Source organism: Bos grunniens, chromosome 11 (genome assembly GCF_055505025.1).
Source record: "Bos grunniens cultivar Pamir isolate PY7600 chromosome 11, Bosgru_T2T1.0, whole genome shotgun sequence".
Classification (NCBI taxonomy): domain Eukaryota; kingdom Metazoa; phylum Chordata; class Mammalia; order Artiodactyla; family Bovidae; genus Bos; species Bos grunniens.
In genome coordinates, this window is record NC_141175.1 from 24,775,527 (window position 1) to 24,800,138 (window position 24,612).

General features: G+C 41.5%; 1 protein-coding gene across 4 annotated transcripts in view; it reads right to left on the reverse strand.

Moving 5' to 3' along the window:
* NBAS (NBAS subunit of NRZ tethering complex) overlaps nucleotides 1-24,612 on the reverse strand; it is a 329,576-nt gene that overhangs the window by 91,657 nt on the left and 213,307 nt on the right. For 2 of the 4 annotated variants that reach the window (XM_086323555.1, XM_086323554.1), the window contains exons 41-44: nucleotides 17,128-17,357; nucleotides 11,990-12,100; nucleotides 9,459-9,554; nucleotides 264-514 (exon numbers count right to left, since the gene is read on the reverse strand). In XM_086323555.1, coding sequence (XP_086179681.1) covers nucleotides 264-514; nucleotides 9,459-9,554; nucleotides 11,990-12,100; nucleotides 17,128-17,357 — 688 coding nt within the window. The remainder of the gene's footprint in view (nucleotides 1-263; nucleotides 515-9,458; nucleotides 9,555-11,989; nucleotides 12,101-17,127; nucleotides 17,358-24,612) is intronic. The other 2 variants (XM_086323557.1, XM_086323556.1) reach the window with 1 other exon arrangement.

The following is a 24,612-nucleotide window of genomic DNA, read 5'->3' on the forward strand; positions in this document are numbered from 1 at the left end:
GGAGTAGGGGAAAAAAGACCTCAAGAACTTTGGATTTGAATACCAGGCCTTCTGTAAGTCACTGTGTGACCTAACTTTCTCTAATATTTAAGTCTCTCAACAGTAAGTAAAGGAGCTAGGGAGATAACTAAAGTCAATTAGCATCAAAATACTGAGGTTTCACAGTCATGCCAGCCACGGTGCAAGAACACGATCATGTACCAAACACGAAGTCCGAGACTGAATTTAAAGAATGAATTCAGGCAGGAATATGATCATCTTACCTGATGCCACTACCTTAAATTTCTTCAGTAGCCGAACATGGGTTTCCGGTTTAATGGCGTACTTCCCGAAATCCGCAGAGCCACAGCTCTCCAGCAGAGTGAAATAGTACAGCAGCCTTTCGTGATCAAAACCACCAATCGTAGGGTAAATATACTTGACCATGTGTTTGTGAAAGCCTTCAGGGTCGGTCTTCAATGTCTCAAAGAGATGAAGGGACTGGGCGCGGTTTTCAATTTCTCCTGTGGACAAACTGATATTAAGAGACAAATTGTGTTAAGATTGGTAAGATTTGGTTCCATTTTTTTTTTAAGTGCCCTTTTTTTGGAAACCTAGGAAGAAAGGCTGCTGCTGCTGCTGCTAAGTTACTTCATTCGTGTCTGACTCTGTGCGACCCCATACACGGCAGCCCACCAGGCTCCCCCCTCCCTGGGATACTCCAGGCAAGAACACCGGAGTGGGTTGCCATGTCCTTCTCCAATGCATGAAAATGAAAAGTGAAAGTGAAGTCGCTCAGTCGTGTCGGACTCTTAGCGACCCCATGGACTGCAGCCCACCAGGCTCCTCCGTCCACGGGATTTTCCAGGCAAGAGTACTGGAGTGGGGTGCCATTGCCTTCTCCAGGAAGAAAGACTACTTCTCACGAATTCCTTCTTGCTGCCTAATCAAACGCAATAGTAGCACTTGTTTCTGGTACAGGGCAGGTCATTTCCACTTCAAATGGTACTACAGGATTTTCACATTATCTCATGTGGGTCTAAAGTAACCCTAGAAAGAGATATTATTTCACATTCTGCAGCAGAGAGCAGCCCAGTGTTTACTAGCTAGGAAATGAACCCAGATCTGTCACCTTCCACTATGCATTATTTATTCATGTCATAAGAAAAAAGGTAAAACTTGAGCTTCATTATAGAAATGTAAACAAACTTATTATTTCAGGAATTTAGGAAAAAGCGAGGTGAAGAAAAACGCCCAACTTTCTGGCGTAAATTTTATATTCAAGAGGCTAGAACTGATATTCAGAAGACATAACCTTGATACTGTGTTCAAACAGAATAAAAATAGGAAAGAAGAGATACTTGCACTTGAATTGTCTGTAGTAAAGAAGCCACTTGAAAAAAGCACATATCTTAATGTTTCAATCTTGACTTAAATGTTTTTGTAATGTAATTTATTAAAAGTCATTTAATGTCAAACTGTTGAAAACAATTTTAAGGGGTTTTGTTTGGTTAATCAGTTTGTGTTAAGTGGGTGATGGAGAGGGCTGAATTTTGGTATCACACTTTCCTCTGGACAGAACACAGTGCCTCCTGCCCAGTTTAATCCCGACATCCCACAAAGGAAGAGCTTCAAGCTTTCTAACTGTAAGAGGTCTCCAGGCAGCCCTGGGCTCTAATGCAAACACCCAGCTTCCAGAGTTCATAGTAGCAGCAAAAAAAGAACCTGGGAGCAGAGAATGAGACCTGGAGCATGAAGAGAGACCTCAAGCAGGATAAAAGTTAGGCTTTATATAGTTTAAAAGCAACTCCTCTGAAATACAACATTCTATTCATTGGAATTCCCTCTTTTAGCAAGTGCCAAGACATGTTTTTGTTTTATGTAAATAAAGTTAACACACAATATACTTTAACATCTGTATGAGGGTGTGATAATACTTGGGATAATGGCAGCAATCTATAAAGTCAAAATATCAAGCAATTCCAAAATGCGTTTTTAACTTTCAGTTCAAGAGAAATCCTATTTTTCTATTAAGATACAATTCAAACATTTGCAAAAATATCCCTCTCTATAAAAATGCCCCACAGTTTCCTTCTATTCATAACATGCTTTAACTATTTACTAGTCTGCCTGTCCCACATAGACTATGTACCTCTTGATGGCAAAAATGACACCACATCTTCTTTAGCTTTAGTTTCTCAGTACCAAGCACCAGCGTGTGGTACGAAGGAAACACTCGACATGTGCCTTGAATGCCAAATAGATGGGAGGATGAACAAAAACTTAGGTGTCCTCTACAGATAAGAGACCTGTGCTCAGCACCAGGGAGGGTATCAAGATTTACAACACAGAGCTCTCAGCTAGCAGTGTGAAAATCCAGTTGCATTCTAAATAATTAAACAACAATGCACAATAATGGTGTGGGCTAACAAAGGACATGCAATTATATCCCAATCAAGATGAGAACCACTTGTAGACATAGAGAACAGAATGGTAGACAGAGCAGGGGAAGGAAAGGGTGGGATGAATTGAAAGAGTAGCACTGAAATATATATATACCATTTGTAAAATAGATAGCTAGTGGGAAACTGCCATATAATACAAGGAGCTGAACCTGGTGCTCTGCGACAACCGAGGGGGTGGGTGGGAGGCGACATATGTATACTTATGATTAATTCACAGTGATGTATGGCAGAAACCAACACAACACTGAAAAGCAATTATCCTTCAATTAAAAAAAATAAATAAAAGGGTAAGGCCACTAAAGATATAATTTCAGAGGAGGTAGATATCAATGACAACAGGTTTATTGAAAGAAGTGCTTGAAGTTGGTATTGTAGAAGGGAATGAAGCAGAAATAATATGAACCAAAGTATCAAGACAAGAGAGCACAAGGTCTGTATAGGAAAGAGTATAAATGGATGGCTAGTCCGAAACTCTTCTGGATCCTACAACTATTCAAAGTGTGCAAGGCCATCTCTGAAATACACAGGCATGCCTCGTTTTACTGTGCTTTCCTTTACTATACTTCACAGATACTTGGTTTTTTTTTTTTTTAAGACAAATCAAAGCTTGGTGGCAGCCCTGCATCATACAAGACGACTGGTGTCATTTTCCCAAGAGCATTTGCTAATTTCGTGTCTCTGTGTCACATTTTGGTAATTCTCGCAATATTTCAAACTTTGTCATTATTATTATATTTGTTATGGTGATCTGTGATCAGTGATCTTTGATGTGACTATTGCAATTATTTTGGAATTTTTAAGCAATGAAATATCTTTTAATTAAGGTCTGCACGTTTTTTAGATGTAATTATTTTTGCACACTTACAGACTACAATACAGTGTAAAAGTAACTTTTATATGCACTGTGAAACAAAAATTCATGGACTAGCTGTATTGTGATATTGGCTTTATTGCAGTGATCTGTAACCACAACTGCAATATCTCCAAGGTACGCCTGTACTATACACCCAGTGGTGTATGAAAGTCACAGAATTTCTGATGTTCCTTTGTAATTTGCTAAGTGAAGTCTGAAAACAATGCAGTGAAGAAGTAAATAAGAAGCTGTGTCATCCTGTTAAGATGATTCATACTCACAAAGATTTGCAAGCAGAACATGCTCGATGGAAGGAAAAAAGAAAAAAAAACCTTGTACCTGTTACACTGATAACTGTGCCAGACAAGTGGAATCTGGGTAATTACCAACTTGAGAGTGAAAGTATTAGTCACTCTGTCGTGTCCAACTCTTTGTGACCCCATGGACTGTAGCCTGTCATGTTCCTTTGTCTGTGGGATTCTCCAGGCAAGAATACTGGAGTGGGTTGCCATTTCCTTCTCTAGGAGATCTTCCCGACCCAGGGATTGAACCCAGATCTCCTGCGCTGCAGGCAGATTCTTTACCATCTGAGCCACCAAGCAAGCCCAATTACCAACTTCCAGATGAGAACTGTCATTAGAGACAAGTGACCTGCCTAAGACCAAGTATCCAGATCTGTCGGGACTCTGTGTGGATGGGTCTGCTCACCTTGTCACAAAGCAGCCACCAATCCATGGGCTCCAGCACCTGTACTGATAACCATTTCAAAAACAGGATTCTTTCTCTAACACAGACATTAGTTCTCTCTCCCAGTGGCAAAAATCTAAGAGTTCTCCTGTCATACTTCATTCCTATCACCTGATAAACAGAGTATCTAAGACACACTCATTTACAAAATGGACAATGACTAAATCATAATAGCTTTAGCTCCTCTATGTTTGACTTGATTCTGAAAATAGTCTCTTTCAGTCAACATTACCTTCCCCCTTCCCACCCACCTACTCTTCTGTGCCTACAATTCAGTTTGCTCAATGTGCAATTTTCCCTAATTATCTTGTCAAGAGAGATACTGGAATATCTTTACTGACACACGATAAATACGAAAAATTCCCTCTTCAGTAAATGACAAGGTACTAAGATCTTTTATAGATGCCAGTAATTGATAATCCATTTTAATAGTTCCATCGAAAGAAGCTGTTATCTTCCCTTTGGAACAAGAAATGAAATCTCTACTTAGAAAACAATTCCAAAGAACCTACATTAAAGAAGAGTAGGAAGAAATACCATGTGGACTTTTCACTAATCAAATCAGTGGTTGCCCTTAAAAACTGTTTAAGTGCTTTTTCTAAGTTTTAGCTGTAAGGCAGCTCATTAACTTTCAGAGATTAACTGCAGGAAGAAGCTAGCATTAGTTGTACTAAAGGCACAAGGAATAAATTCTTGGTACTAATCCCATGATTAAGGGGTTCTGTAATGGCTTCTAGCTGTCAATCACCCAAAAATGTGATTCAAGAACAGCATGAATTGAAAGGACTTCTATTCGTATAGGGAAAAAAATTTACTCAAATGTATTATACTTTACTTAATTTGAGACTGAGTAATACACCATTTCATGAGTTGACTGTAAGGAGTACACAGAAGGGGGTTGGAAGGAGAGAGGTGAGGGCTCCTGGGAGAAGCTGGAAGGAGCAAAGGGATGGGCCTAGGGGTCCCCCAAAGACTAACCCCAGTAGTATGAAGATGTGTAAACCCACATGAATGACCATGACCACAGGTGAACAGGCCCCCACCACTGACTCCTTCCCCACTGTGGAAAAGAGACGATTCTACCCTTTAAATCGCAACTCCTCCAATGTGAGGAGGGAAACTCCTCCTCGATATGAGGGAAACAGTTCAAGATATTTACCACACAAATGCCTCCGAAGGAACCTGACGGCACAGACCTGATCTGTAGCGCTGCCTGACAGCTGCATATGTGATTGAGTGGGGGAAATGTGGTGAAAAAATGGTGGCCTTTTTCAGCTTCTCCAGCATGTTAGCCAGGTGCCTTCGCAAACCAAAAAATGAACTTTCACTCTGCAAGGTCACCTACGAACTTCATGAGAAGCTCAGTAATGAGGACCTCGGAGTCGACTTCTTGACACACTAGCACTTGCCGAGCTCCTCTGCAGAACGGTTTCCATGGACAGAGTGGTTATGTGGGAGGAAGGCCATGTGAACAGGCTTCGTCTCCTCCAGGACAAGCCTGACCCCTTAAGCCTTCTCATTTCTCATAAACTGTCAACTCCGACTGGTTTATGGAGTCTCCTATTATCTCTCTACCAAAAATATTTTAAAAGATATCATAGCACAGACATAGCAATAGGCATCCTTCAAATTCTGAAAGAGATGGGAATACCAGACCACCTGATCTGCCTCTTGAGAAATCTGTATGCAGGTCAGGAAGCAACAGTTAGAACCGGACAGGGAACAACGGACTGGTTCCAAATAGGAAAAGGAGTTCGTCAAGGCTGTATATTGTCACCCTGTTTATTTAACTTATATGCAGAGTACATCATGAGAAACACTGGACTGGAAGAAACACAAGCTGGAATCAAGATTGCCGGGAGAAATATCAATAACCTCAGATATGCAGATGACACCACCCTTATGGCAGAAAGTGAAGAACTAAAGAGCCTCTTGATGAAAGTGAAAGAGGAGAGTGAAAAAGTTGGCTTAAAGCTCAACATTCAGAAAATAAAGATCATGGCATCTGGTCCCATCACTTCATGGGAAATAGATGGGGAAACAGTGGAAACAGTGTCAGACTTTATTTTTGGGGGCTCCAAAATCACTGCATATGGTGACTGCAGCCATGAAATTAAAAGATGCTTACTCCTTGGAAGGAAAGTTATGACCAACCTAGATAGCATATTCAAAAGTAGAGACATTACTTTGCCAACAAAGGTTCGTCTAGTCAAGGCTATGGTTTTTCCTGTGGTCATGTATGGATGTGAGAGTTGGACTGTGAAGAAGGCTGAGCGCTGAAGAATTGATGCTTTTGAACTGTGGTGTTGGAGAAGACTCTTGAGAGTCCCTTGGACTGCAAGGAGATCCATCCAGTCCATTCTAAAGGAGATCAGCCCTGGGATTTCTTTGGAAGGAATGATGCTAAAGCTGAAACTCCAGTATTTTGGCCACCTCATGCGAAGAGTTGACTCATTGGAAAAGACTCTGATGCTGGGAGGGATTGGGGGATGAGATGGCTGGATGGCATCAGTGACTGGATGGACGTGAGTCTGAGTGAACTCCAGGAGTTGGTGATGGACAGGGAGGCCTGGCGTGCTGCAATTCATGGGGTGGCAAACAGTCGGACACGACTGAGCGACTGATCTGATCTGATTAAGCACTTCTTAGATAGCAAGTATTATGCTATCTCATTTAATTCTTACAAAGCAGGTATCTTATGATTGATATTCACATTGACCTGAAAAATAACTGTTCAAAAATCAGATCTGCAATCTTAGGTTGACAGCTGTCAGAGGGCGAGTTCAGTAAATCAGGTCTGTTTCCAGAATTAATAGCTGTTGTTGTTTAGTTGTTAAGTCATGTCTGACTCTTTTGTGACTCCGTGGGGTCAGCCCACCAGGCTCCTCTGTCCATGGGATTGCCCAGGTCCCAGGCAAGCATACTGGAGAGGGTTGCCATTTCCTTCTCTGGAGGATCTTCCCAACCCAGGGACTGAACCTGCATCTGCTGCTTGGCAGGCAGATTCTTCCCCACTGAGCCACCAAGGAAGCCCAGACTTAAAAATAGCTACTTTTTTCCACCCCTGAGCATCTACTATAGTACATGCCAGGTATTTTATATAAATGTCTCAAAGCTTGCAGCAGTTTTGCAAGATGGAGTGAGAATACTCATTTTGCAGAGGAGGAAACTCTAGGAGTAGAAGGATGAAACAACTTGCTCACCAAGGCCACATCGAAGGGAAGTCATGGAGCTGTGGTGTGAATCCAGACCTGTAGGATTCAAGTACTGAGCACTTTTCACAAGATGAGAACAGGCCCCAAATGCATCTTTTTCTTACTACATTTTGTGCCAGTATAAGGACTTTTTTTTCCTTTACTATTTGGGGGAAAAGTAGCCCTAAGTATCATAACACAGAAAGGGAGGTAGCTGATGTATGAAAAGAACTGCCTCCATTTGGGTAATGGTAGCATTTAGTTTTTCCATTTTTAGGATTGGTAGATTTTTTCTTATGTACAATGCAAATCACAGTCGTGATCAGCATCATGACCCTTTGGGCCAAAGAAAGATCAAAAGTTAATGCATAGCTCAATTTTAAAAAATGGGTAAGACCTATGACCTGAATTTCTATAGTCAAGCCTTCGACTCCAATATGGATTCTTCCTGGACTTGAATTTTTATTTACCTTATTTTTCAATGTTATAATATACTTTCAAAAAGCTAAGCTGCCTTAAATCCCCCTTTCTACACACTAATTATTCTCACACTAACTCTTCAACTAAGCCAAGAGGAGAAAGCCAGAACTGAGAATTCTCTATAACATGGCACTCTGGACATCAGCCTATGAACAACAGCAACCCTCAGCTTCTGTTTCAACACAGGAGAAGGTAGATACATTATAGTTCATTGACTTCCTCATAGCTGTAACATGCTCTTGCCCATCCTTATATGTGAGACCACAGAGTCCTACTAGACAATATACAACTGATTGTGCAAAGCAGCACAGCACAGGCAGAGTCCCTTCCCAACGTCTAAAGAGGTGGCACTAAACTGACCAGCTGAGATGAAGAGGTATCTCACTTGATCTCCACCACCCAAGCAAGATCATGCAGATAATCAATCCCCTGGGTGATGGAAAAGCACATATCAGAGTGAAATAAAAGTGTAGGATGTGTGGCCTTCGGGTCTGCAGCTTAAATAAGAAGGAACAGACTGAGGCTGTTCTCAAAACTGACAGTTAAAAGTATCTCTGGCCCCTGTGTAGTCCTCCTTTGCTCAGTGGGCTCCACTCGCTCCAGCCACCAAGGCTGTTCCTTTACTCAAAAATGCCAAGAATCCACTGTCCCAGAATGGGGTCCCTCTGCAAATGCCTTTTCTTCCTTTTTCCAAGAGTGATCTGTTTGTATGTCCTAAGAGAGGTCTTTCCTATCTGCTCCTTGTGGGTTTCCTTTATGGTACTTATTATGACTAGCAATTTATTTTTAGTTGTTCTTAACTGTGTGTGTGTGTGGTGCGGGTCTCCCCAGTTAGAATATACACTCCATAAGGGTAAGGAGGAGCCCATTTTGTTTAACATTTAAAACTGTGCTCAAAACACAAAGGTTCTAGTAAAAAAGATGATAATAATACTTCATGAATAAACAAATGCACTATTCCACCAGCTAGAAGCATCCTCTGCCATTTCAAAATGATTCCATATTCAAAACTTAAAGACGTTAATGGAATCAGCAGAACTGACAAGGGCAGTAACAGGAATAATCTTGACAGATTGAAGAGCCACCTGGCTACACACACACCACAGATTTTCTCTAATCTTTACAGTCATAACCAGGTGGGGATCATGGTCCTCATAACTGAGAAAACAGCAATGCAAGAGGATCAGGAGACTTGCTCAAGGCTACACAGTTGGGGTTATGGGGAGCAGAGCTGGATCTTGAAATGTGGCCTGACTCCAAAACCCATGCCCTCACACCAGATGTCATCTCTAAGATGCACCAAAGTGCCTAGAACAGCCCAGAGGTGAAGAGGGCTGTGGCGGCTGCGGTGAGCAAGAATCAACTCTGAGCCCAGGGAGCTGAACACACTCAGAAGAGCCAGGGTCCGCCAGCTGGAGCTGACTACAGGCACACGGACCCACAAAGCCATCTCTGATGTTGAAAACTACCAAGAAAAAGAAAGAAAATGAGAAAAAATAAGGGGGAAAGGAGACCAGGAACTCAAGTTTGGGTGTTTATGACAATTCTCTCTTTCTTACAGGAGTGAAATTCCAGTACTCACTACCATTCATTAAGGACCGATCATGTGTCAGGTTCTGTAGGTTTGACATTTCACCATGAAATCATTTATGACTTAAGAATATAGGAGAATGAGTTTCTGAGAACTGATTTCTCCCATGCAGGGACACACGGCTGGAGAGACTATCAGGATGTACTCACGGTTTCTTGATCGGAAGTGTCTGCGTTAGTGCACAAGGCTCCCTCATCCAGCCCGTGTGCCTGCTTCTCTGTACATTGGCTGAGATGAGGAAATACCTCCAAATTCAACCAAGAGGAAGGAGAAGGCAAAATTATAGAAAAATCAACTTCAGAGGCGAAGATGACTTTTTTAAAGAAATAGTAACACAAAAACCCTAAAATAAAGAATGTCTTTTTCTTGTAACTGCGATCTATTGACATCTTATTGGCATTGATTCAGCAAGTAAATATTGGGCAATTTCTACTGTATTAACAGCTGATCTTTAATACTCATGTGACTAAGCTGGACTGAACAGTATGGCAAATAACAGTCTTAAGTAAAGAACAGGGAGCACCAAACACCACTTGCTAAATCAACATTAGGTGTTTTGTTGCTCATAAGTAATGGCATCAGCAGATAATGATTTCCTTTTTGTAACTGCTGAGCATCTGCATAATCACACTGCGATCTGCTGTAATGATATGCTGCGAACAGTCATGCACATTACTAGATTGCCTGATAATTTATAATATATTCAGAGACCAATGGAGCATCCTGTTTGGACAGATATGACAACCTTTTATGTAACAGTCAATGAAAAGAGACATTTAATAAAAGGCCAAAATTTTTTAAGCCAATATGCATTTTATAATAAACATTTATTTGAACACGTCTATGTCTCCAAAATGGTGAAGTTACTACAATATTTATCACAGATTAATACTGTCACCCACGTAACAACTTCATAAATATTTAAGATGTAGATGGTAGAATTCCAGAAATATTAATAAAATTAAAGTCGATAAGTTATAACAGGTCTTGACCATTCAACCGGAATGCTGGTAAAGACTGAAAGCAGGAGGAGAAGGGGACAACAGAGAATGAGATGGTTGGATGACATCACCGACTCCACGGACATGAGTTTGAGTAAGTTCCGGGAGTTGGTGATGGACAGGGAAGCCTGGCATGCTGCAGTCCGTAGGGTCACAAAGAGTTGGACACGACTGAGCAGCTGAACTGAACTGACCATTCAACACTACCCCTCTTCTTTAAACCCTTTTGTCCCATAGCTTCCCTAGAACAATATTGCTCCCTCTCAATTGCTGATTTTGTCCCTTTTGCTGGCAGCTCTTCCTCTCCCACTAATTGTGGAAGGTCCTCAAAGTTTGTGCTAAGTCTTTCTCCTCTCTCATTCTACATTCACTCCCAAAGAACACCAGCAACATGACTTATTTATTATCTATGTGCCTATGACTCCCAAATTACTATCTCCGAACTCCACCTTTCCTTATGAATCCCAAATCTGTAAGACACACTGTCCACTTGATCTTTCCTCTTGGGAACTGCCACAAGTATAACACTTCTATTCCTTTGCCTTTTCCTCACCCTTCCCTAACCTTGTGCCCCTAACTAGTATTTTCTGTCTCAAATGATGGCATCATCCAATGGACTGACCAAGTAAAGTCCTGGACGTAATTTTTAACCCTCCTGCTTTCACTCACCTCCATAGCTGCTTTATCCATATTATTTGACTTATTTAGTGCCATCCATTTCACTTTGCAGGTATCTCTGAAGCCCATTCTCATTACTGCTATACTGTCAAAACCCCACTCCAGGCTATGGTCATCCGTCCTATAGTCTATCACTCTCACAGTTTGCTAAGCAGTCCATGTATGTCTGCAGTGGCCTCCCTAAAATCCTTCCTCAACATGGTGGCCACAATGATCTCATCAAAATGAAAACCTGATCATATTACCTCTCTCTCTTATCAGAATCCTTAGGCACCTTCCAGTCACTCTCAGGAAAGAGCCCACAGCCCTAGATAGGGCCCACATGGTCTTGTTACAAGGTCTGGTTTCCCCCCATCTCCCGTCATGCTCCACTGACTCTGGGGGCCTCACCATATCACCATCTATTAGGCCTGCAGAAATCATGTTCCATCCTGTCAAGGGGCTTTTTGTAGTAAACTGTCCTGCCTTCCTAGAAAACGCTTCTAGTATATTCAATACTTAATTTTGAGTCAATAGTTATGTCTCAGCTCAAGAGTTATTTCCTCAGGAAAGTCCTCCCTAACTATGCCAAATCCCCTAGTTGGGCTCTCTTATACAGGGCCTGTCAGAGTTTTAATTTCACATTTGCCTATGTCATTATTCAATTATTATCTGTCTTCTACCCTAGACTAAAAGTTCCAGGACAATTCAAATGTCTGCTTTTGTTCACGACTGTAACCCTAGGACCTAACACTATTCCTAGTACACAAGAAATTCTCAGTAAATGTCTTTGAATCAATGAATAAAAAGTCTCAAATTCAGGATTATTACTGAAAACAAAAACTAAGACAATCGTTAGCGTATTGGTGCCTAAAGAGATGCATGAAGAGAGATTGTACAAAGAGACCAGTCGACAACCGCTCAAAAGGAAAAGTGAAACTGAACAACACAACTTCAAGATTCCTCTAAAACAGCCTCTGAAAAAAGACTCGGACATGAACTTACACGAGTCGTGTGCTTACCCACTGTCGGTGAACAGGAACTCCAAATGGGTCATAAAAACCTCCCAACGGGAGACGCTGTAGCGCTGGGCCAGAGAAAGAGCGATGCTGTAGACGTTTTCCTCCAGCGTCCTTCACAAATGTGCATCAACCACAGGGCAAGGAAAGAAGAGAAACACATGACCTTAATCAGCAGAGAAAGCGTGCATTACGACTGCTCTCATGCTAAAGGGGGCGCAGCCAGCACAGTCCCTCATAAGACGTGTCACAGTAATTCAGGAAAAGTACACCCAAGGGATTTTAATGCTCCTTCTTCACTGTGGTGCGCTGCAAATGACCAAGGAATCGTCTAGATCAATGGACCTCAAACGAGGGTGATTCAGCCCTACTCAGGGAACATTTGACAATTTTGTCTGGAGACATTTTTGATTGTCATGGTGGGCGAGGAAAAGGAGAAAGCAGTTGGCATCTAGTGGGCAGAAGTCAGGGAGGCTGCAGACCAACCTACAATGCACAGAACAGCCTTCCTGCAACAAAGAATGACCCAGTCCAAAACGTACTGAGATAAAAAAAATGATGGTCTAGGTACCAGAGCCTACAGTGAAAAAGAAATACAAAGAAATGGATCCCTGCCCCACAGGTAAATCTCCGAGAAAAACACAGTCAGTCACTCAATACATTCTCATTTTCTACACTGGGCCAGCTATTATGCCAGCTGCTTAAGATATAAAAACAACAAGATACTTCTTGAGGAACTCACAGCCTAATGGAGTGTATGAGGTGTGAACCAGGCATCAAACAGAAAGGGGTAATGTCAAAAGACTACAAAACACTGTGAGGATACAGATGAGAGAGTGAACAGGGATTAACTAAGCAGAGGCGATAAAGAGGGAGAAGAGACAAACGGGCTTTTGATAGACGGGGTTTCACAACCATGAATGCACTGGGTCCTCAGGTCTACTGAAGGATCTATACCTTATCCTACAGGCAATGGAGACTCAATGGAAAGTTCAAATCAGGGAATGGTGTCATCAGATTTGAGAATCTCTAGGTATGTAAACAATTCTGGTCCAGAGCACTCACATAAAGTCTATATTGGAGAAACTGTCATAAAACCCCAACTTTCCTGAAGCAAAGGAAACATAAGGATGGAATTCTTCATTGGGAGGATGGTTGTCTATCAGCAGACGAATGGATAAGAAAGCTGTGGTACATATACACAATGGAATATTACTCAGCCATTAAAAGAATACATTTGAATCAGTTCTAATGAGGTGGATGAAACTGGAGCCTATTATACAGAGTGAAGTAAGCCAGAAAGAAAACATCAATACAGTATACTAATGCATATATATGGAATTTAGAAAGATGGTAACGATAACTCTGTATGCGAGACAGCAAAAGAGACACAGATTAATAGAACAGTCTTTTGGACTCTGTGGGAGAGGGCAAGGGTGGGATGATTTGGGAGAATGGCATTGAAACGTGTATATTATCATATGTGAAATGGATCGCCAGTCCAGGTTTGATGCATAGGACAGGGTGCTCAGGGCTGGTGCACTGGGATGACCCAGAGGAATGGTATGGGGAGGGAGGTGGGAGGGGGGTTCAGGATGGGGAACACATGTACACCTGTGGCTGATTCATGTCAATGCATGGCAAAACCACTACAATACTGTAAAGTAATTAGCCTCCAATTAAAATGAATAAATTTAAAAAAAAAGGAAGGATGGTGGGCAAAAACCACAGAAACAGGAATGAAATACCTATTACCATCAAGTAATACTGCTAAGACTACACTTAGCCTCACTAAGGAAACCAATATTTGTAAGCTGGATCACCCAAGAGCTGGCAAATGATTTCCGTTCAAAGCCAAATAGTAAATCTTTTTTTTTTTTTCCAAATAGTAAATCTTTCAGGCTTTACCACCATACGGTCTCAGTAGCATATTCTTCTATTGCTTTTTACTCCTGCTTTTCCACAAACCTTTAAACATGTAAGCTATTTTTAAAAATGTAAGCCATTTTTAAAAATGTAAAGCCATTCAATGCTCATAGACTATAGAAAGAGACCAAGGACTGAATTAAGTCTGTCAATACCTGGATTATTAGGTAACTGTCATTAAAAATTATTTCTTAAAGGATTTATTGATAAAACTCTCATTTTATCCTGACATCCACAGGATAAAATGAGAGTCTGTGGAGAACAGGGACCATTAGCAGTTCACCCTTCCTATTATGAGAGTCTGCCACAGCATCTGACACCAGGTGTGTACTAAGTATTCACATCTTTATTATATGATAAAAGTGGGAAGAAACCAAACTATATTCTGTTTTCCTCAAAGTCACCCTAGCCACTGAGATAGTAATAACTAAGATAATACAGACAAAAAAGGACAACTATAACGTATGCACAGAAAACAACGGCCATTAAAATGGACATACAATTAGTAAGAAAATAAAGAATGGACATGTTTGAAGGTGGAGCTGCAAAACAGAAGGAAGCAGGTTCTTCAAGGATTCTTTTGTGTGAGATGCGAAAATGCTGTCTCCAAACCAGAAGTGCTAACTCAGAAAACTCATAGATAGTTTGAGATATTTTGAACGAGCCATCTAAAGACTGCTGTGTATATTTATAAACAACAGATTGTGGAGAAGATTCTATTATTTATTTATCAAAAGCATATATTTCTCCTCTAGGATACGCTTCAAATAGCATGTGCTAGCTGGATGCTTAAAAAAAAAGATAAGACAAAGCCCTAGCAAAATGTAACTGATGATGTAAGGCATGCCTTATCTTGTCAACTTGTATCTGCATAATAACCCTCTTCTAAGAAACCATAAACAATCTCACTCAGGATTACCAAATGCCCAAAGAAAAGCCCACTGGACTCGGCAATAGGAAGCCCAGGCTCAACTCCTGGCTCTGCGACCTTGAACAATGCTTTAAGGCTCTGTGCTTCTCACATTCCTCTTCCAAAAGTAAGGAGATTGGATGATATTATCTCTTTAGTCACTTTCAAATTGGACATTAAACGAACCTAAGAAATTATGAACCTCCAGGAGAAGAGAGGGGAAGAGAAAAAAAAAATTTGTACATTTCTCTTAACTTAATTCTCCCATAGGCTGTCCCTACTATCTTTCTTTGATCTCCATTTTCCCTGCCTCACTCTAAAAAGAATTTGAGTGTCTTCTCATAGGAAAAAAGCCCAGGATAATATAAAGTACTATTAGAGTACTGAAGTTATTTTGCTGCTTTAAGATTTAAGAATAATGATGAAAAATAGCAACGGCCACTGCCATAATCAAGACCGTCTTTGCTATTTTAAGGTACTTCTCATGAGTGCATGCTAAGTCACTTCAGTCATGTCTGACTCTTTGTGACCCCATGGACTATAGCCCATCAGGCTCCTCTGTCCATGTGATTCTCCAGGCAAGAATACTAGAGTGGGTTGCCATGCCCTCCTCCAGGGGATCTTCCTGACCCAGGGATCGAACCCGCATTTCCTACGGCTCCTGCATTGCAGGCAGATTCTTTACCACTGATTTTAAGGTACTTATCAGGAGAGATTAATAACTGTAAATTATTATGTAATTAGGCACAATCTACCCTTGTTTCAAAGGCTGGAAACCTAGACAGAACTGCATACCAATGCTTCTGGGAAAATTCAATCAGGCAGTGTGGGCAGGGTGCGTGGTGCTGAAGATGTGATGCCTTTGGTAGGTAGCAGGAAATCACAGCTGTGAGCATTACCATCTATGGAAACTTGGGCCAATTACTTAATAAGCTTTAAGTTCTTTGGAAAAGGAAATGGCAACCCACTCCAGCCTTCCTGCCTGGAGAATCCCATGGACAGAGGAGGCTGGTGGGCTACAGTCCATGGGGTTGCACAGAGTCAGACACAACTGAGTGACAAACACTTTTAAGTGATTCAGCTATAACATGGGGATAACATTTTATACCAGAGGGTTACCTTTAAGGATTAAAAGATGTTTTCAAAATAAAGTTTATAGAGCATCTAACACCATTCTAGGCCCATAAGAAGCACTCCACAAATCGGGGTGTTAAAAACAAAACATACCTCTAACTTAATAACCATTGTGAGTGAGCCCACTTTATAAAAATATCTTGTTTAACTTCCCTAACACCTGACATGTAATTCTCATTTGATCAGAACTCATTTGATCAAAAACAAAAAATGAGGACCAGTATTAAAACCAAGGGGAACTCCATACCTAAACGAGAACATATTCCCATAGGCCTTGAAGTGTACTGCCATCTCACACAAGGGCTAACTTTTTTCTGGAACGAGCTAAGGGACAAAGGAAAAAAAAGGAAGCTGCTATAGGCTTCGAACAAGAGAAACTGCCAGAGTGAAAGATCTGCTTTCTCTAGGAACCCAGGACAGATGAAAGTGCCCTGGACCCACAACACGTGGTCCTTCCTCTTGGATTAAGTCGACTGTATCTATTTTTAACACAGTGAGGAAATTAAACAGCCATGTAGCAGAAAAGCGAGATTCCAGCCAGGAATCAAAGGGAATCTTGTTTTTAAATTTCTAAAGTAAGCCTCATGGGCTTCCCAGGTGGCATTCGTAGTAAAGAACCTGTCTGCCAATGCAGGAGACATAAGACACCTAGGTTCAATCACTGGGTTAGGACGATCCCATGGAGGAGGCAAGGCAACCCACTCCAGTATTTCTGCCAGGAGAACGCCATGGACAGAGGAGCCTGGCAGTTACAGTCCATGGGTTACCAAGAATAGGACACAACTGAAGTGGCTTAGCATGCACACGGTAAGCTTCATACTTTTAACCCCGATCATACTGCATCACCTCTAACATGGTACTGGGGTCAGGATACCAAAATCATAGGGAAATTTTCTTATAATTATCATCCTTACTATTTTAAATCTGCAAGCCTAAAATACAGTCTGCATTTACTGATCATTTAGAAGGCAGCTATGCTAACCATGATCCCACCAACAATCCATTTGTGAAGACTCACACGTCCCTCACGGGATCGGAAGAAGTAGGGGAAACCCTGCTCACGGTAACCATGAATGTACATCTTCAAGGGACTGTGACTCATAGTCCTGATAACTCAGCTTGTCCTTGTGTGTTTTATCCCATCCCTTTATGAGACAAAGGTATCTCTTACTCGGCCAGGCCAAGGATGGTTTCCCTTTTGTACTGGTCGTCGGCCGTGAACCGCTGCACGTCCACACCCTTCCGCAGGCCCTGGAGGATCTGAGCCTGAGTGAAGTCCAGCAGGCGTTCGTTGTAGTAGTGCAACTGCTTGGTCAGTGCTGCGAGCTCCTCGGGCCAGGCCTCGTGTCCGTACAGAGTCACGTGCCTGCTGACCATCTTGATCAGTTCTTTGGGATCAGCCTGTGAACAACAAAAGGACTAATTAGAAAAAAAAAGTAACAATGGGAAGAAGGTCATGTCAACTGCACGTCTGTCTGGCCCTTCACACGGCCGCTATTTAATCAAGGTTTACAACCACCCTGGGGAGTCTGATGCAGCTGCTGCTGCTGCTAAGTCGCTTCAGTCGTGTCCGACTCTGTGCGACCCCATAGACGGCAGCCCAACGGGCTCCCGGGTTCCTGGGATTCTCCAGGCAACAATACTAGAGTGGGTTGCCATTTCCTTCTCCAATGCATGAAAGTGAAAAGTGAAAGTGAAGTCGCTCAGTCAGTCCGACTCTTAGCGACCCCATGGACTGCAGCCTACCAGGCTCCTCCATCCATAGGATTTTCCAGGCAAGAGTACTGGAGTGGGCTGCCATTGCCTTCTCCGGTCTGATGCAGAGGTGGTCCATTTTGCAGACCATAAGAACAGGACACAGAAACTGAGTCTAGGAATGGATTTCTGGATGCCTGCTCTGTTCTTCCAACTCAAAAATCTCTCCATCCACTTAAAAAATACGTATGCTTGCTTTTTCAACTAGCATTAGATACCTGAGCCTATTCCAGATCTCTTCCCTAATTATCTGATCATTTATAATAATTCACCCTGGAAGCAATTTTTGTCATCATTGCCCCTGGAAAATATTGTTTGGACCATCTAAGTATTCTCAATAACAAAGCTGTAGTTCAATAATCCCATTAGAAATGCCTAGACAGTTAAGTAGAAGAGTATTTTCTCCAGGGATAAGTAAGGGGAAAAAAAAACCCATCCTTGTTCCTACAATCATTTTTTTCTAGTTTCATAAAAAAGTATGCAACCAATTTTTACTTTTCTCAGTTTGGGGCTCAATGGGATACTGTCCTGTAATTCTTTGACTCATTTGAAAAAACCCTGATGCTGGGAAAGACTGAAGGTGGGAGGAGAAGGGGACGACAGAGGATGAGATGGATGGCATCACTGACTCAATGGACATGAGTTTGAGTAAACGCTAGGAGTTGGTGATGGACAGGGAGGCCTGGCATGCTGCAGTGTGCATGGAGTCACAAAAAGTCAGACACGACTGAGCAACTAAACTGATACTTATGTTACAAAACAATTATTCAAATAGAACAAAGCCCAGAATTGATCGGCTGACAGGAAAGGTGGTTATTTATTTATATTAAATAAATATAATATATCCACATTTATTTAAAGTTGGTCTGGGTGTCAATGAAGCCATAGCAACTCCACCATGATGCCAGAGTTACCTAACATGTGAACAACATTAACTCAATCCCTCTCAGCTTCTGGGAAGACATGGTACATATTTTAATATAAGCAAATTAGAGAAAAAAAAAAAAAAAAAACACTCCCGAATCTACCTGTGGCTCTCTAAAACACATCTAATTATAATGAGCTGTCAGCATTTCTCATGTGTAAGTCATTATTCTGATCTGCACAGGTGATTTATCATTGTCGGGTCCATATTGCCAAACCTAGCCTGACATTCTCTCTCTTGATCCTATTAAGGAACAGTCTGGGAGTGATGATAAAAACCAATTAAAGAAATCTTCTTGGATTCCAACAGGTAGATTTAAGAAAAGGTCAACCTTACTAAATGCTTCCCCTATCTCTATGCATACACTGAGTCCTGTCCTCAAAAACTACAGATATCTATCTCAAGTTAAAAGACCCAGCTTTGAAAACCAATGCTCCCAAGTAGCTGCAAGATTATCTGTCATTCACTAAACAAATACTTTCTGTGCACCTATTATGTGCCAGGTGATGTCCTAAGAAGATGTGACCCTTTCCTCCAGGAATGTAGTCTATAAGGAAAGACAATCAAGCCAACGACTGTAAATGGTTTGATACCACTAAGCACAGGGTGCTATGGGAATGAATACAGAGGGGTTGGCTTCAGGCATGTGTCAAGCAGGGCTTTGTGGAAGAGTTAATTTCTAGTCTAACTATTCAGGTATTAAGTAGTAAAAAGGCCATCAAGAAACAGGGGTTCCCCTGGTGGCTCACTGGTAAAGAATTCACCTGCCAATGCAGGAGACATGGGTTCAATCCCTGGTCTGGGAAGATCCCACATGCTTTGGAGCAACTAAGCCCATGGGCCACAACTACTAAACCTGTGCTCTAGAGCCCAGGAGCCACAACTGCTGAGCCCACACCCTAGAAGCCACCACGATGAGAATCCCTCGCACCGCAACTAGTCTCTGCTTGCCGCAGTTAGAAAAACACCTGTGCAGCAAGGAAGACCCTGCATGGCTAAAAATAAATAAAATTATTATATTAAAAAAAAAAAAAAAAAAACGAGGGAAACAAATTCCAGTAAAGGCGAGAATATGTGCTAAGCCTATATGGCTAAGCCCTGATGGGAAGATGGAGTGAACGAAGCTGATCCAACTGCATTTAGAAGTGATTTGGGAATAAGCTGTATAAGGCTGGTATATCTGGCAACGGATTTAGGCAAATCGGATCCCATTCCTAGGCTCTTAGTGCCTCTTCATCTGTCATTTAACCCAGCTCCCTTCTGCTTACAGACTGAAGCTCATGAGGTCCCTCCCTGAACCACCCCCAGAGGCACAGCCCCCTCTGAAGCTGTCTGGCATATGGTTGTTGCCAGGGAGCCAGCAGCCCATCTACACCTGCTCTGCATCCTGGTGTGCCCTGTTGTTGCCTGTTCGTCTCACACCTCATCCAGTAAGCACTTTTCTGCCTAGAAAGAGAGACAGCAGGAGCAAATATCCAGCAATTGGAGTCTTAGGGCAGCAGGACAGCTCTTCTGTAGGTGTTCTTTCAGGGAGCTCTTTGTACTGGTTTTGCACTCCACTAGCAAACTCACATTGATCAAAACAGTGAAGGCTTTTTTCCATGTATACTCTGACCCTCTGATTTCAGACTCAAGTCTTCCAGCCTCAAATTGCCCAATGTGCTCTGAAGGTGGTGCGACAACCAGGCAGCCCATCTCTGTATGACTCCATGCCCTGCTCTACCAGGCTGTTGGTTCCTACTCCCTATTCATGGAACCAACCACCTTCACTCTCCCAAGGACTTCTTATGGTTATTGTACCACACTCATTTTCTCACTCTTTGTTTTCTGGCATCTCACGGATTTGGTACCTGTATTGGGAGAGTACACCAAATATCTGATCTCATTTCTATTCTCTTTCTAACACCATTTATGAAATAAATTCCCAAACCAGGTTAAAGAGTTCAGCTCCAAGAGTATTGAATAGCACAAAGCAATAATGCACATAATTGCTACTACTAACATTACACTGGCTTTTCTTTATCTTACAGAGAGTCTCAAGTCTCCACATACAACCTTCATTTTCATATGTGGCAAAAAAACACCTATTCTTTTTTTCCAATGAAGAAAATGGCATGACAGAGTGTAATAAACATGGATACACATAAGTTACTAGCTGAATGTCCTTGTGCAAGCTACTTAACAACTACAAACTTAATAGTCTTATCTATAAAATGGCAATATACTATAGCTTGCGTGGTTGCACAAAGCCTAAGAAACTATACACACACACACACACATATAAAATACACAAACCAAGACCTGGTCCATAGGAGGGGCTCCAAAAATGAAAGCAATTATGGAATTTACTCAAAGGTACTCCCAGGTAGCACAGTGGTAAAGAAGCTGCTGCCAATCCAGGAGACTCAAAAGATACGGGTTTGATCCCTTGACCAGGAAGAGACCCTGGAGAGGGAAATGGCAACCCACTACAGTATTCTTGCCTGGAGAATCCCATGGACAGAGGAGCCTGGCAGGCTGCAGAACATGGGGTTGCAAAGAGTAGGACATGACTCAGTGACTACGCATGCACATTACTGATATATCTGTTACACTTTAATTGTACTTTTATTGCATACTCTACACTGCCTCTCTTTTAAGTATTAAATTAGTTTCTAGAGGGCAGAAACCAGGTGTACTTAGTGGATGTGTCTTTCCCACAGCACATTAGAGCTGTGGAGTAAAAGGGGGACACACCAAAGAGCAGCAGCAGCTTTTACGTCAGCAGTACTCGTTTATATACCAGATCCTTTGCTTACTAGAGATGCAATTTGGGGCAAAAATTCGAACGAATCTTTTGGCCAACCAATACTTTGTTCTTGACAGACGCTTCATAGAGAGTAGATGGATGAGCATGTTTTAAGTTCTAGCTTTCCATGCAAATTATTTTCTAATCATTATCACTACTACTTTCTATCCCTTCCTCCAGAAACTTTACCTGTCATGATTACTTCCAATGTAAGTTTTAAATTCTAGTAACAATTCTTCCCCCGGGCTCATCACAATTTCTCTCAATATATTCCAAAAGCATCCTCTACTCAGCCCAACACTTCATTTCATACATTCATTCATTCACTTCACAAGTGCACAGCATTAAAGTTTCTAAAGCACTTTCACATGATTTTGATCTGACCTTCATACCAACCCAGTGATGGGCACAGGAGACTGTTGGTAACTGCTTTATAGATGCCAATCTCCAATTAGGCATCCTGAGCTGGAGTCTCACAGCAAGGAAGAGACTCAAGCCTCCTGATCTCTTGTCTTGTGGGCTCTCCACTGTACCAGGCCCTGCTCCCTACCCTGCCAGCAGAGCTCCTTGAATGTCCTATATCCAGTTTTACACGTCAAGTCACTAATTTTTGAGCAGAGTATATTCAAATCTTTCTCCCTCTTTTTCCACCTAAGTTCAATGACATGATCCACGAGTACAAAAGTTTTTAGCCTTTAAGAAACTTTTGAAGGACTTTACGGGTAGCTTTGAAATCTCCCATATTCAGTATTGAAATGATACTACAAAAACTGAAAACATAAAAAGGCGTAAAAAATTTAAGAAGTGTAGAGAATAAATTATTCTAATTTTCCCCCCAAATCTGGCAATGCAGTTTCTTTAAGGTGTAGAAAAAAATATATGCTTTCTTTAAAGACTATGGCCAGGTCCCTGTTAAAAAAAAAAAAATTTAATGTACATAAATATTTATGAGACTAGAATGTTGAATGACTTCATCTAGTACTACTAACTAGTAGAGGTAATAAATCCATTCAGGCTTAATAGTCTCCATTTCTTGGTAATATTGTTTGGAAAGTTTTAAACAGGTGGTATGTTTTCCCTCTAGGGTTGTTATTTGCTTGAGATAATTTTCTACTTAGTATTTTCAATTAGTAGCTTAAAAAAATGCATCTTAGAAATAGTCTACCATAAAGTTTTGAATTTCATCCCCTGCTAGGTTTGATTCTCTAGCATATAAAACTAAAAGACACATTTCCATTTTTAAATGATTTTATCTTCTTAAACTTTTTTTTTAACCTAGAGAAATTACACTTCAAGATGCATATACGTGAAGAGAGATAAATTAGGAGTTTGAGATTAGCAGATACACAGTATGCTGTATAAAATAAATAAACAACGAGGTCATACTGTATAGCACAGGGAACTATATTCAGTATCTTGTAATAACCTACAATGGAAAAGAATATCTGCACGTGTGTACTTGCATGCTTATATGTATAACTGAAGCACTTTGTTTGTATACCAGAAATTAACACTTTGTAAATTTCAATACTTCAATTTGTAAAAAAAAACTACAATTAAATACTTCAATTTGTAAAAAAGATGCAGTTACAATAATTACAAAAGATACGAATACACAAGGTACAGAAATGTGTATAGCTTACTCATGCTGCTGCTGCTAAGTCGCTTCAGTCATGTCCGACTCTGTGCGACCCCGTATACGGAAGCCCACTAGGCTCCCCCGTCCCTGGGATTCTCCAGGCAAGAACACTGGAGTGGGTTGCCATTTCCTTCTCCAATGCACGAAAGCGAAAAGTGAAAATGAAGTCGCTCAGTCCTGCCCATCTCTTAGCGACCCTACCAGGCTTCTCCGTCCATTCCAGGCAAGAGTACTGGAGTGGGGTGCCATTGCCTTCTCCGATAGCTTACTCATATCTGTATTAAAAAGTTGTTATATAAATATGTACATCCATAACTATTTCTGGAGGAATACAAAAAGGAAACTGACCTTTTGTTTTATCCTATTTTCTTCATCTGTTTTTTGCCATGTTTGTGCATTGTTTTTTCAACATAAAAAGTTGATTAGGATAAATACTAGAAGAGGAAATTCTCTGCAAGTGACCATTTGCCAATCATCATTATAGATCTCTAAAAAGAAACATGAGGGACTTCCCCAGTGGTCAGGTGGCTAAGACTCCACACTCCCAGGGCAGGGGGCCTGGGTTCGATCCCTGGTTGGAACACTAGATTCCATATGCTGCAACTAAGATCTGGTGCACCTAGCTAAATCAATCCATCAATCAGTCAACCAATAAATATTAAAAAGAAAAAAGGCCTGCTGGGCTGCTCCAATGATCACCCAGGTTTGCTGCCAGGTCCTGGGGGTCTGTGCGGCTGACACAGGATGTGCTTTGCACCAAGATGCACAGGGTTCTTATCAGAAATGACACCACAAATCATATCAACACTTTCATTCAAACCTAGTAATCTACCTAAGTTATCATTCCCACAGCTCAGAACTGCAGGGAGTGGAAAGAGAAAATGTGAAAAGACTGTGCAAATAGAAACAAGCTGAACTGACAACTGAGGAGAAGCAAAGCTTCGTGGAGAGTTATTATGTGTGGGCAACAAATTGAAACCACTTGGATCTCCATTTCCAAGATGATTCATCAGAAGTTTGTCATGTCTAATTCAAACTCAGCAGTGTGGTTTTTTGCAGGGAGAGATTCTGAAAAGATTCAAATAATGAGCCATTAGGTAGTCAATGGACAATGCAAACATACTTAAAACATCCAGCTAACAGGCCCGTCCATGAAAAGTCGGGACTCCCAAAATGTAATACTGATGGCTGTTCACCATAGCAGCTGAAATGATTCCTCAAATGAGTCACATGCCAACAAACAGTCACTGAGTAACTAGAAGGAGGTGATGTCCTGGGGACTCAGAATAGACGGGGATTCCTGCCCTCAACAGGATCATATGTGGAAAGAAGACGAGGTGCACCGGCTACCACAGCCTACAAGATCCACTCTGGGGGAAGTCTGGAAGAGAGCCGGGAGAGACAGAAATTAATTTGTGGCTCAGCTGGTAAAGAATCTGCCCGCAATGCGGGAGACCTGGGTTCGATCCCTGGTTGGGAAGATTCCCTGGAGAAGGGAAAGGCTACCCACTCCAGTATTCTGGCCTGGAGAATTCCATGGACAGAGGAG